General features: G+C 38.2%; 1 protein-coding gene across 4 annotated transcripts; it reads right to left on the bottom strand.

The window, feature by feature from the left end:
* Window positions 1-1,493: 1,493 nt before the first annotated feature.
* Window positions 1,494-14,621, bottom strand: LOC133880007 (mitotic-spindle organizing protein 1A-like). Of its 4 annotated transcripts, none has more exons than XM_062318852.1 (4): window positions 14,460-14,620; window positions 14,032-14,077; window positions 13,680-13,913; window positions 1,494-1,655 (listed from the first exon to the last, which is right to left on the bottom strand). In XM_062318852.1, exons 2-3 carry the CDS (start codon window positions 14,052-14,054, stop codon window positions 13,685-13,687), a joined length of 252 nt encoding a protein of 83 aa, XP_062174836.1. In that variant the 5' UTR covers window positions 14,055-14,077; window positions 14,460-14,620; the 3' UTR covers window positions 1,494-1,655; window positions 13,680-13,684. The 4 variants fall into 4 exon arrangements, with proteins under 4 accessions (XP_062174836.1, XP_062174837.1, XP_062174835.1 ...); XM_062318853.1 differs by lacking the exon at window positions 1,494-1,655 and adding an exon at window positions 10,327-10,488 and having other exon boundaries at window positions 14,460-14,621; XM_062318851.1 differs by lacking the exon at window positions 1,494-1,655 and having other exon boundaries at window positions 13,476-13,913; window positions 14,460-14,608.
* Window positions 14,622-14,662: the final 41 nt, after the last annotated feature.

Below are 14,662 nucleotides of genomic sequence, written 5' to 3'. Positions count from 1 at the left end.
CTAGGGGTGCACAAGAAAGTTAACAAGGAAGCTTTTAAATCCCTCCTCCAAAGGATCTGGCGCACAGTGGGACGTGTTTTCTTCAAAGAAGTGCAGGATAATCTCTGGTTATTTGAATTTTTAGATGAGAGTGATCGGCAGAGAGTGGTGGAAGGTCGACCATGGTTTAGGAAAGAAAAATACTGATAATCAAAGAGTTGGAAGGGAAAACTCCTCCTTCACAGATGGAGTTCTCGCATTCCCCGATTTGGCTACAGGTTTATGATATGCCTCTCGACTGCATGAATAGAGGGGTGGGCCTAAAGATTGGAAATTCTCTGGGCAAAGTGAAGGACGTAGCGATCGCTGCATATAATGTGGGGTGGGGCAAATTCCTATGTATAAGGGTCAAGATCCCTCTGTACCAGCCACTAGACAGGGGACAGATGTTGCTTCTTGCAGGGAAATCATGCTGGGTTCCTTTCCGTTATAAGAAGCTCCATGTATACTGCTTCAGATGTGGGTGTATTCTACATGCAGAAATGGGTTGCCCGGTTGTCCCCTTTAAAAAGCAGAGTCATTATGAGGAAAACCTAGCATGGGGCCCTTGGCTCAGGGCGGAGGACTCTTCCCGGGGAACTGAAGCTCCAGAGGGGTCCCAGTCACCTTTCTTCAAGAAAAATCCCACCGATATCGCAATCTAGCCCTGTACTGTCGGATGCCAGCTATACACCAACTTCAAAATTCAAAAACCGTAGAGGTTCAAAAAGGAAAGGCATTGTTCAAGGCAATCCCCAAGAAGAAGTAAATGCCCCTATTTCACAACGTAGAAGAAGTTCTTCGCCAACTTCAATAGTCAAAAACCGTAGTGACTTGGAAGGAAATGAGCTGATCAAGGCAATTCCCATGCAGAAGTAAATGTCCCTGTTTCCCAGCGTGGAAATAGTTATATAAGGAGGATTTACGGAAGATACGTGAAGGACATGAAGATTCTCGGTGGTCAAAAAAACAGGCTTTTGAAAAGCCTAACGGGGGCTTTTCCAAAAGGGGCCAGTACAGGCCTGTTTCAGAAGCCCGATCGGATACCCACTTGAGAAAAGAAAAACGTAGCCCAACTGGAAATAACAAATGTTGTCCACCTGGCGCAGAAGCTAAATCCCAGAAACACGTGGATTCTATAGAAGTTTCCTCTCTGACGTCTTCTGTCAAGGCAGTGCCCAGTTCTTCTAAAGTTCAGGCCGAAGATTTAGGGGCATCCCCGGTTTGTCAAAGCAAGGGAGGCACAGTGGTGATTTCAACTTCTAGTTCCCAACACCTTGGGACTCCTCAGCAAAAGGGCTTGACAGTAGGGGGAAGTCTTCACCACTGGAAGAAGATAGCTCGAAGGGAAGACTTTAGACAGCCTCAGCATCTGTCACGCCCCCGTTTTGGGATATAAGAAAAATGCGAACTTGAGTGCTAAAAACAAACATTTTAAATGGAAGCGTGCATTTACAACATATAAATTTACATCTCCTACTTTATTATACCTTTCTATTAATAATTCTTTACAACACCTTGAATTCTCCAAGAGAAATATACTATACAAAGTAAAGATTTGGTCGGTTCGCAATGATCTATTGCTCTTTGCGAGATCTACGCCAATACCAAGAAATGACATCATCTTATTGGGTCATCTGAAAAGGGTTGAGGGAAAAAAGAGGTGAGTTCGACAACTCAGTAAGGAAAATACAACACCAGGGTATAAAACATGTTATAAACCTTTATGCCATAATCTTTAGTCATGCATAATGACAGATTTATTCTACTCACTGATAAGAATTAATTTCATATATAGTGAATTTCATAATTTATATTGTTTTACAACCTAAACCAATTTATATGATTGATTTTAATTTATTTTGGATGATTTGAATATTTTTGGATATATTGAAATTATGATGATGTCTAGAAGTATGAATAAGATATGTGATCTTTGAGTGATTATAAGTTGGAGATTATAGTTATGCAAATTGTTTAAGAAATGACATACTAGACTGTTTATGATTTATAAGAAAACACGTGTTAAAAACATGATTCGTGATAAGAAATGTATTGTTTTAAAGCATGAGGCATAATCATATGAACAATTAACAGAACAAGTGAATGAGGAATATAAATAATGGCATATGAAATTTATAATGATTTAATAAATTATTTTTATCTGTTTTCCCTTTAATCCTTTATCTGTGATTTAACCCTTTATAGACTCTACACCGCTGTTTCTCGTGAGCGGAGCATGTTGGCTTTTATCACACAGACCTATGGACTCAGCCTGTCGTCACAGGGGAAAGCCGTACCGGGTTGGGGATCTTCCCTAGGTGAAGGCAAACCTCGGATGGTAGAACACACCGACTTACGGTATGTTTGCTATGTTGTCCTATGGGTACCAATCCTAACTGTAATAGTGCCTTAGGGTTAAACAATTATTACTGCATATGAACACTTTCTGTAATTATGTAGGCTCTGCAATAACTGTAAGCTTTACTTTAAAACTATATGAGCCGCGTTCATAACTGTAGTCATGTGCAAAATTTAAACTTGAGATCCTCTTTTCTTTCAACACTGTATTCTTGAATAAAATCATATACTTCGGAATGCTCTATAATCTTAACTTTCAAATGCTCTTTTTCATGACTATAAGTATGCATAATCCATAACTTTGAAATGCTATTAATTATAACTGTAATTATGCATAAATCATAACTTTAAAATATGTTCTTAATCATATATGTGATTTATGCACAAAATTCTTGAACAATAACATATGAGTAATAAAGCTTGGCATTAAAAATCACACAAGCAAACGCTTTGTAAAATTCCCCAACACTTTTTCAAAAGATTTGTAATAAAATCTTGTTGGGGGTTTTTCGGTGTTGTATCCCCTTACCTGGATTTGCCCTTAACGTCAGGGTCGAGCTTTTACCTAAATAAATCGAATGAAGAAGCTTAGAAGAGTATTCTAAAATTCTAAGCCTAGCTTAAACTAAGGTACCTACATATATTCTATATAACATAAAACCATAATCTTCTAAAAATACCGCGTATTTATATTCATAAATAATTCAACAACGCTATTTTATTAGACTAAGATATCACACTCAGAAATTTCAACATGAAATCATTCGGCCTAATCTACAGAAAAAACCTCTCTCGCCAACCCGGAATTCACCCTCAACTTAACCAACGAAAATCAGAATTGAATTCATCAAAAACTTCAATATCTAACATGTTTTCTACATAATATCATTCTCAACCTCAAATAGTAATTAAAAACTCATTTAACATCAATGGAAAATCTAAAACATTTAAAAGGTTTTTCTTCAGAAAAAATTCTTCACAAAGCAAATTCCAAATTGTCAACAGATACCGCACACTATACGGCCTTTAACAGAAAAAAATCTTAAATAGAAAAAATCACCATTCCCATTTGATTAACCGACCGAATATTATCCCATTAAAACAAAATCTCCAAAATCCAACAATTCTCAAACGGGAAACATCATGCTATACACAAATCCGACTAGCACAGTAAACACATCTAAAATCCCCATATCACAATTGATCAAGAACATGGAACAATAACCCTCAATCAACCGATACACTGCACACATACTCAAACAATCCGAAACACTGTACTCTCACAAAGCCCAATCGGTTCCCACAACAAAATGTTAACATAAGTTCAAATCAATAACACCCAAGCTATCAATCCAACTAATCATCATAGGATAACACTAAATTCACAAAATTACTCACTTTCAAAAATTTTCCCAGAAAATCCACTGGAGAAATCACCGAAAATCGACTTTGGTTCTGCCGAAAATCGTGTCTCAGGGCTCTCGGGTCTGGCGGTTTGCGGGTCGCATGGGTCACGGTCACTCGGGTCTACGGGTCTCTTCAGGTTGCGGGCTCACTGGCTCACCGGAAATCGGCCTTCAAGCCGTCGAATTTCGGCTTTGCTTCGCCGGAATCGCCACCATAGACCCACTGGTCGGGTCCTCCACGATCAAGTCTCTCCTTCCTCCGGTCTCCCTCAATCTCTCGGTCTCATCTCTCAGCTCTCAACCCATTCTCTTTCTCTCTCTCTCGATCTCCGGCTCCCACTCTCTCTGTCTCCATGTGTTCGTGTGAGAAGAAAGAAAGAAGAAGAAAGAAGGAAGAAGATGAAGAAAAGAAAGAAGAGAAGAAGAATTAATAAAGAAAAAGAACAACTTGTCGTGCAAGTTGTTGCTTCTCTTTTCTTTTTTTTTCAACTTATCAATTAAGTTAACTTAACTTACTCAACAAGTCTTTTTTTTTTCTTTTTTTTTTTTTTTTCTTTTTTTTTTTTTAACTTAACTTACTTAATAAGTTGTTATTATTATTATTATGTCTTAATAAAAAAAAAATTGGGATATTACAGCATCAAACTCCGCAAATCCTTCCAGAAAAGAGGGGTTCTAAAGATATTGCAAGAGAAGATTCCAATCCGGCACACCTGAAAAGGGAAAAGAGGTATGCTTCGATCTCACAAGATTTCCCAGATTTATTGGCGACAGCCCTTGTGTCTATGGGATTTGAAGGAATGTTAGCGATTGATCACGTGGGTAAAAGTGGAGGAATTGCACTTTTGTGGATGGGTGCTAGAGAAGTCACGATTCATAACTACTCTAGGCGCCATATTAATGCTATTGTCCAGTTGGTTGATACTAACTATAGCTGGAAACTCACTATATTCTACGGTCATCCTAATCCGGTACATAGGGAAGCTTCCTGACAACTCTTGTCTCAACTGAGTGCTTTTCAACCGCTTGACTGGCTTTGCTTGGGTGACTTTAATGAAATCCTAGACAATTCGAAGAAATTTGGAGGTATCCCAAAAACGGATTCTCAGTTGGAGGGATTCAGAAATGCCATTTCCCATTGTGATTTGGGGGATTTGGGTTTCAGGGGTCCTAAATACACCTGGTGCAATAACCATAGTTCAGTGGACTTCATTAAAGAAATGCTAAATAGAGCTTTTGCTAATAGAGGCTAGTGTGATCATTATCCAGGGGTTGTAGTGGAAGTGCTCGCGGCTAGGAGTTCAGACCACAACCCCTTGTGGGTTTGATTTGATCTGGACAGAGCTAACAGGTTTGGTCCAAAGCAATTCAGATATGAAGCAAGCTGGAGCCTTGATACAGAGTGTTCGGATATCATTAAACAAGCTTGGAAAGAGGAAGGGGGTGGTCCGAACTCGATGATGGCAACAACGACTAATTTGGACAGATGTAAACTGGCTCTCCAAAATTGGAGCAGAGCAACGTTTGGCCAGACTTAGTAGACCATCAAGCTTTTGTCTACCAAATTGCAATCCTTACAACATGAGGAAAGACCAGAGACTTTGGTAAATATTAAACAGCTCCAGGGGGAATTAAATTTATTGTTGGAAATGGAGGATTTGAAGTGGAAGCAAAGGGCGAAATGGAATTGGTTTAGACAGGGGGATCGAAACAACAAGTTTTTTCACGTCTGGGCCACACAACGGAGGAGGAAGAATTTCGTTAGTAAAATCTATGATGAGGAGGGCAGATGCTGGTCTCAGGTGGTAGATGTCGAATTGGCCTTCACTGGTTATTTCCAGGGTTTATTCACTTCAACAGGGTTAGTTGGGATGGAAGAATGTCTCTCAGCAGTCCAAACCCGGGTCACTCCTGCCATGAATCAACTTCTCCTTCGTCCATATTCCTCTGAAGAAGTGGATGTGGCCCTTTCCCAAATGTAACCTTCGAAAGCCCCAGGCCCTGATGGATATGGGGTATGTTTTTATCAAATGCATTGGAGCATCGTAGGTCCTCAGGTTCGATTAGCAGTGCTGAATTTTCTCAATCTTGGGGTTTTTGATTCTGTCATTAATTATACTTATATTGCTTTAGTACCTAAATCCGCGAATGCCTCTAATGTTAAGGATTTTCGTCCTATTAGCTTATGCAATGTCCTCTACAAAGTAATAGCAAAGGTACTAGCTAATAAGCTCAAGCAGGTTTTGCTTGAGATTATTTCACAACGACAGAGTGCCTTCCTGCCTGGTAGACTCATCTCAAACAATATATTGATTGCATACGAGGCGCTTCATACCATGGCTACTCGATTGACAGGGAAGAAAGGGTATATGGCCATTAAGCTCGACATGAGCAAGGCCTACGATCGTGTTGAGTGGCTGTTTCTTGAAGGCATTTTAAGGAAGTTGGGCTTTGCAGAAGCTTGGATCTCTTTGATTATGACTTGTGTTCGCTCAGACACATACTCAGTGTTGCTTAATGGGCGTCCAATAGGCCTTATCACTCCGTCCAGAAGGTTGAGGCAAGGCGACCTATTATCCTCTTACTTATTCTTGGTGTGTGCGGATGGACTTAGTTCTTTGTTGCAGAGGGCTGAACATGAAGGTAGCAATTCGAGAGTTCCTGTTTCAGCAAAAGGTTACAAGCTTAGCCACTTATTCTTCGTGGATGATAACCTTTTGTTTTGTAGAGCCAACTTCATGGAATGGGGGAAGATTCATCAGCTGCACCTGTATGAATCTGTCTCGGGACAGAAACTAAATGCTGGAAAAACTTCTATTTTCTTCAGCAAGAACACTAAGCGTGAGTTTAAGGAGCATATTGGATCTTTTGTGGAAACTTCAGCGTCCACTAGCTATGAGAAGTATTTGGGGTTACTAGCATTGGTGGGTCATGCAAAGAAAAAAACTTTTGTTGGAATTCAAGGAACAGTTGGGAAGCGATTGGAGGGATGGAAGAAGAAATTCCTTTCGCAGGCAGGCAAGGAAATACTTCTTAAGGCGGTGGTTCAAGCCATTCCCACTTATGATATGAGTGTTTTCCTCATTCCCAAAACACTTTGCAAGTCTCTCAACTCCATGATGATTAGGTTTTGGTGGGGCTTGCAGTCAAAAGGTAATAAGGTGTCGTGGATGAGTTGGGAAAGGATGGGGGCACCTAAGCTAAGAGGTGGGATGGGATTCCGAGATTTAGAAGTGTTCAATATTGTTCTTCTTGCAAAGCAGGGCTGGTGGTTGATTAATTCTCCTAACTCATTGGCGGCTCGAATTATGGCAGAAAAATACCACCCTAATGGCACCTTTTTGTAAGCAAGTTTGGGTGGAAGGCCTTCGTTCGCTTGGCGTAGTATCCTCAAAGCTCGGCCACTTCTTGAAAGGGGGTTAGTTTGGAGGGTAGGTAATGAAGCTCAAATTAAGATTTGGAAGGATAGGTGGATTCCCTTGCCCACTACATACCAAATCCAATCCCCAGTCCGAGTTCTCAATTTTGATGCCAAAGTAGCTGACCTTATTGATCCGATAACGAAGTGTTGAAATTTTCAACTCATTGAAGAAGCTACCAAGATATGTAATTTGCCTTTTAGTTCTTTACTGAAAAAGGACAAGTTGGTCTGGATTGGGTCTAAGAATGGCTGTTTTTCTGTGAAAAGTGCATATTACATGGAGAAAAATAGAAAGGAACTCAGAGAAGGGAAATTGCTCGAGGGATTTGGAAAGTGGGGACTTCTGGAAGAAATTATGGCATCTCCATGTTCCGGCTACCCTAAAAAATTTTCTCTGGAAGGTAAGTAATAACATAGTCTCTACCAAGGCCAATCTCCATTCTCGAAAAATCATTTCCGACCCGTTGTGCCCCATTTGTGGTAGAGAACCCGAAACTGTTTTCCATATTCTGTGGACATGCCCTTCTTCTGTGGCAGCTTGGCAGGACAGTAGTAGATGTATTCAAAAACTCTCTCTTGTAGAGAGTGACGGTTTGGGCCTTCTTCAGCAGCTGTTGGAGAAGCTTGAAGACAACGACTTCATTGAGGCAGTGACACTAGCTCGGCTGATCTGGTTGCGGCGAAACACTTTGGTGTTCGAAGGGTTTTTCACGCCTCCTTCAAATCTGGTGGGACAAGCCAAAAACCAGGTTGCGGAGTTTGCTCAGGCCACTGATCAATATGAGACATGTTGTGTTGGTGCTGTCAAACCAACCCCTACATGGACACCACCTCCCCTTGGTATGTTGAAGGCTAACTGGGATGCGGCTGTGGATTGTAAGCAGAAGTTGGTAGGAATTGGGGTGGTGATCCGAACTCATGAGGGTACAGTGCAGGCTGCCTATTCAGCTTCAAAGCAGGGCATCACAGATCCAACAACAACTGAAGTTTTGGCTGCATGGAGGGCTATATGTTTTTGTGAAGGTCAAGGTTAGCAGAATGTTATTTTTGAGGGGGACTCACACTAGGTTGTAGGGGAACTTAATAGCATCACAGAATGCTTGAGGCTTTATGGAAACCTGATTGAAGATTCTAAGGCCATTCTCATGACTGTTGATTCTTTTGTGGTCCAGTATGTAAGTCGTCTGGCAAATAATGTTGCGCACTATTTGGCTAAAATAGCTTTAATTCAAAGGGTAGAATAGGTGTGGATGGGTGGATGCCCTCCTCTCATTCAGAGTATTGTACTTGCTGAGCAAAAGTTTTTGTCTCTATGATTTATAAAATTCATCACTATTTTCTCAAATATATATATATATATATATATATATATATATATATATATATATGCTTTTTATAAATCAATAGTATAATAATTTGGATTCTATATATTCATATATGATGTGGTTATTGGTTATCACTCTTTAATTTCAAACTAATCTTTTCTTTCAAAACCTCTTAAATGAGTGCATTAATATAGTATATCGTGACCATTAGATCATCCCTGAGCTCATCATTTTGAATTTACTTCAAAGTTTCTAAACACTAAACATGGAGAAAATCAATGGGTAGGAAATATATTAGAAAACTTATATTGGGGATAATGGAGTTGCTTATCTTTAATCTTCTTGTACAAGCCAATGACTTTGCCCCTACTTCTTTTCATCCATCTTCACTTCCCATCATGCTTCTTGACTTTTCTAAAGTTGATAAAGTTTTGGGAGCAATGGAGAGATGCCTTAAAAGTAAAATTGAACATTGGGAAATAAAAAAGTAAAGAAAAAAGAAAAGAAAAATGATAATTTTATAAAAGGGTATTGAATTATAGGTCATTTTGAAATAAACGTACTGAACTAGCAAACGACTCAAACTCCGGTATTCAAGTTTCAAAACGTCTCACTTAAGAGTACTCCGTTACGATTTGCTGTTAAATCCTAATGGAATACTCAAAATACCTAATTTCTTTTTTTAAAAAAAATACTAGGATTTAGGTGTTGGTTAGAATTTAACGGAATTTGCACAAATACCCATACCTGAATCTTTGAAAAAAATTATAATTTTTTTCAAAATTAAAAACATAAGGGTATTTTAAAAATTTTGACAGAATTTAATAGCAAATCTTAACGAAGTACCCTTAAGTGAGACGTTTGAAAACGTGGATACTACAGTTTGAGACGTTTGCTAATTCAGTACGATTATCTCAAACAAATGTATAATTCGATACTCCTTTGTGAAGTTATCCAAAGGAAAAAGAAAAAGAAAAAGAATAGGCATGTGAGGTGTCAAAATATCAACGGTGTATTCTGAATGGCTTTCGACACCGCCTGGTTAATATCAAAGAACATGATGACCCAATTACGTATCGTAACATAAAAATGTGCACACATGATTGCTTGGAAAAACATGGAGGAAGCGATCATGTGACTTGTTTATTTTGTTGCTATCAAAAGCATATCAAATGGCCCTCAAATACGCAGAATCCATTAGTCAGCTTTAGATTTGGTAAAGAGTTCCTAACCCCTCTCTATATATATTGACAAACCTAGAGGGGGGCACCCCATAACCACAAACAATAAAGTGAACATCTAATATAAACAGTAGGCCCCATACACCAAAATTAATTACTATACTAAAGAAAAAAAAAGTGGGGGGAATAGGATCCTCCCCATTTCAAATTAAATCGATATTATATATTTCAAATGAAATGTCATGATTTAAAATTGATACATCTAATGGTGTACATGATTTTACATTATTTAAATTTTAAAAAAACATGATAACTTTGACTTTATATACACCGTTACATGCACCAACTTTAAATCCTAACATTTCATTTGAAATGGATAGTACCAATTTCATTAAATGAAATTGAGATGATTCTATTACAACGACCTTTACCTCTACAATATATTGTAAAGATAATAGCTAATGATATATATGTTACGTGAATGATTTATCGAACACACAACGGAATAATTTGATAAGTTCTGAGGGAACCTAGACCTTTTCAAATACAAGGTTTGAGATTAATTCTGCTTAACTCTTTATTAACTTGGAGATCAACTCCTACAAGGACTCAATTAAAGATTGCAGGACAGTGCTACAATAATTAAAAGACTCTGACTTAGATAGATAACTATAACTATCATAATTTAATTAAAATACTCCTACTCTAATATAAACTACTTCAAGGACTTCATGGGATACGTGCTTGTGATTGGTCTTATGTCCGGCCAATGTCTTCTGCATGCAGTAGAATTCCACTTTCATAACAATTACTCTTAAAAATATCTACTATGTAATGAACTTCCTATTTCCATTAAGCTCACCAAAGATTGAATTGATATAAGGGTAGAAGCTGATCAATAAATAGACTTGTGAAAAATTGGAGACCCTAATGCCCAGATCTTACAGACCAATTGGGACACTAAACATGAAATAGAGATGTTATACATCGGATAAAATGATTATTATATAATTTTTTACACAAATTATTAATAACTTTAACAACTTTTTGTTTTTCTACATATACATCCTGCATATTCAATGATTGATTAAAAAAAATTGGAGTTATACAAAAGTTATACTGAAATTGTAAACGTATCATATCTATATACATTTATCTAATCTCTATCTTTTACCAATCCCTTTTGTTTATGAGAAATGATATTTGCACATTTCTTGTACTTCTCATTTTTAAATTTATTATTGGATTTGTGAGACCCATATTGGGTAATACAAATTCAATGGCAGATTTAAAACTTAGTTGTATAGAGACGTACAAATGATGTGCAAATATCATGAAAAATGCTAAAACTCATTATAGTGTCTTTTTAGACGTCCTTCTATGCTGACATGACATCCTGCGTTTAATAAATAAAAACTACAACTTAATTTTTCTCTCCTGTTTTTATTAAAAAATACAGGGTGCTATGTCAGCATAAAAGGACCCTAGAAGGACACTAAAATGAACTCTAGCATTCCTCAAATATCATTTCTATTTGTAAATTCATCATTAAATTTGTGAAACTACATGTTAGTTTCTTGAGAAATCTGAATAGCATATAAGATTAGTGTAGAAGGCAACTCATATCATATCATCCTCTGTAAGGAGGAATGGCAAACCAACGATTTTTTGGCCTTATATAGAGTGGAGCTCAATGTTAACGATACAATAATATTGGCATATAACTTTACCACCTTCCAATTTGTCCACACCATTAAATGGAAGATATTAAAAATATTTTCTTTGTTTTCTGTCCTTGAAGCTGAAAATATCTAAAACGTCAGCTCTAAGGTCGACGTGGATAAGGGACCGCATGCTCTGTTTTTAGCTAGACGAACCTTTTGGAGAAAAAACTACCTACCTCTTTTAAATTATACTTAATTCATAATTACTCCGCCCGCCATGCTATTTTTTTTTTTTTTACATGTCTACATAAGCAGGAATGTGAAATTTAAACTAGTGACCTCCGCTTCACGAGGCGTGATTTCCAGCCGATTGAACTACTCCTTGGGGACACTCGCCATGCTATTAAGAGTTCGTTTAAGTGTACAATTTCCCAATAAATTTAATATCCCTATGAATTTTTTTTATAATGTTTTTAATTTGGCCACTCCTAGGTTGTTTTGATTTTTTTTTTTAGAATTTTTTTTTTATTATTTTATTAAGAGTATTTTCGTAATTGGGAGACATAGACAATCTTTTATGATTTGGGAGGACATTATTCGAATGAAGAGTTTTAAAAAAAATATTATTAATTAAATAGTAATTTGAGAGAGAATATATTAACTTTTTCTAACTTTTTATGCACGTCACATACCCCGGGCCTAATGAAAGGTACCAAATTTCAGAAAATGAATCGTTTGGGAATTGCATTTTTAAAAAATTACGATTTGAAAACGCAGAAAACTGCTTTTTCAAATCGCATGTAAATGAATGCTTTTTTGAAAATGCGAAATTTTAAGGTTAATAATCGATTTTAAAGGTCAAACTGCGATTTTGCCAAACGTTTAATTGCGTTTTTAAAAATCATTTTTTCAAATCACACATTTTAAAATCGCAAACCCAAACGGACTTCTAGAAAAATTTTAAAGAGCTTATTGTGAATGCTCTTAGAACCCATAGAGTATGGGTTGTGGATGATTTTTTGTAATTTTTTTGACATTTTTCCTCCATGTAGGGAATGAAAGAGATGTCTCCATTTTGAATGTTGCTTCGCTATAGCCCGCCTCCCTCATTTCGGTAGTTTTTACCCCTAGCCCTTTTAGGGCTATGGAGTATTTTTTGTCCCTCCCGGCTAAGAACCAGTGGAGGTTAGATTTCTTCCAGTCATTAGGGCTATGGAGTTTTGTTCCTCCAGTAGATCCGGTGGTGGTTGATCTTTCCTTAGTCCTCTCAGAACTATGGTGGTTTGTGTTTATGTTTTCTTGTTTCTTTTTCTTTGCTTTCGTTCAGGCAGGAAGACTCTCTTCAAGACGTCAGGTGGTGGAGAGTTGTTCTGGTTCGTGTCATCGGCAGGGCGCATGGCTGAACTTTCATCTACTTTATATTTTTTGAAGCTAGATCTATGCATTTTCGTCGACTTCTGAGAGACACGCGCCTCTCAGTCGTGATCACCGTCATCCTTTGGTCCTGCCGCTGAAAGCTATGGTCGTGTGCGTCACCGATGATTGGCGCGTGGTCATCACGCTCCAGAGAGTCTTCTCTCCTTGGGTGCGCGTGATGGCTAAGCTCTACCTTTTCTGACCGTGCAAGGTGGCGCTCGGGGATTATGGAGTCCGATCTACTGCAGGGTGATTCTGGGGACGACACATGTTCTACACATGCCGTTTTCCGGCAGTACAACCCCTACCGTCAGCTTGAGTTGGGTTTTTCTATTATGCTATGTTTGTGTATTCCTCTTGTTTCTTCGGTCACAGTCTGCCTGTGTATTGCTCAAATTTTACTAAAATACTTGTTGGTTTGTAGCTAGATATGCCCTCGTTTCTTTTTAGAGTGTGTGTTATTGTAAAGATAGGCTCAAATGTTGTTCTTATGAAGTTTGTGTTCTACTTAGGCAGTTGATTTTTAAGTCAAATCCTTCTGGTTCAGAGTGTAAGGGTTTTGTACCTCTTCTCTCATAATATATGTTCGGGCTTTCCAGTAATATATGGTAGTTCATGATACATGTTCTAAAAAAAAAAATATAGAAAAAAAAAAAATATAGAAAAAAAAAAAAAGAGAAGTAAATGAAAGGGATTATACTATTATAGAGAAGCTGATGGTAAAAGTTTGCTTGCTCGCCTAGGAATTTCAACAACCAGTTACAAGACACCCACAACACACAAACAAGTAAAAACCTAGTCATTTCACTTTCGAATTGAGTACCAGATACGTTTACGAGTCACAATCATGGAAAATAAAAGGCTAAGACAAACCACGACGAACGAACCTGTTTTAGGAAAGAGAAGACGGAGCGGTCGAAGAAGAGGTCTGCAGCTCTCTGCGGAGTTCTTTGACGACGGCGGCGAGGGCCTCAGGGTCGAGACCCAGGTCACAGAGAGCGATGAGCACGGAGAGGGTGTGGCGGTCGAGCCCCGTGTCCAGGACGTTCGACATGTGGAACACCAGGTCCAGTGACTCCCTCGCCGTTCGCGCAGCATCGGGATCCATGGCTTTGCTCAAACTGAACATAGCCATGGAATTCAATACATTAATCTCTTGGAAGAAATAGGGAAAGCTCAAAATTTGTAGAATAAAATATTTTCCAAAAAAAAAAAAACCTTATCGCCTAAAATTTATACCAAAAACACGTAGGGGTTGCCATGGTTTTGACTTGGGTTCTGCCAACTGATTCAAACAAACACAAAACTCCAAAGAAAAAAAATTCAAAATATATAGAGAGAAAGCGGAAACAATTGAATAGTGAGGGAGAGAGAGTTTGCAGTAGCCGAAATTGAGAGAGAGGGGGCGACAAAATGCAAAAGAGAACACTGCCTTAGATATTTTCGAAATATTTCATAGTAGTATTGAGCTAATCACCAATCCATCAACGATCCAAACAATCAAAAGCAACGGTCTAAAACTACTGAGAACAACACCAAACAGGGCAGATCTACAGCAATATACACCAAAACCAAATTGTATAGAAGCAAAACAAAATATCCCAGGAAAAAAAAAAAAAGAAGGGAAAGGGGAATCGAAACCATTGGAAACCCTGAAACCAGATTACCTAAGAAATCAATCTCCGAAAACCGATGCCCTTCCGCTGGAAACCCACTCTCTTCTCTTCACTTCAGATTACCTCCGAAAACCGCCTCCCCGGCCACTCTCTGCTCTTCGCTTCAGAGTTCAGACTTCAGAGAGGGAAACAAAAGCGCACGTGAGAGAAAAAAAAAAAAAAAGAGAGCGCTGGTGGCCCCCACACCCTTGCAA

This window comes from Alnus glutinosa, chromosome 10 (genome assembly GCF_958979055.1).
Source record: "Alnus glutinosa chromosome 10, dhAlnGlut1.1, whole genome shotgun sequence".
In the NCBI taxonomy this organism is placed as follows: domain Eukaryota; kingdom Viridiplantae; phylum Streptophyta; class Magnoliopsida; order Fagales; family Betulaceae; genus Alnus; species Alnus glutinosa.
This window is presented reverse-complemented; position numbering and strand designations above follow the sequence as displayed.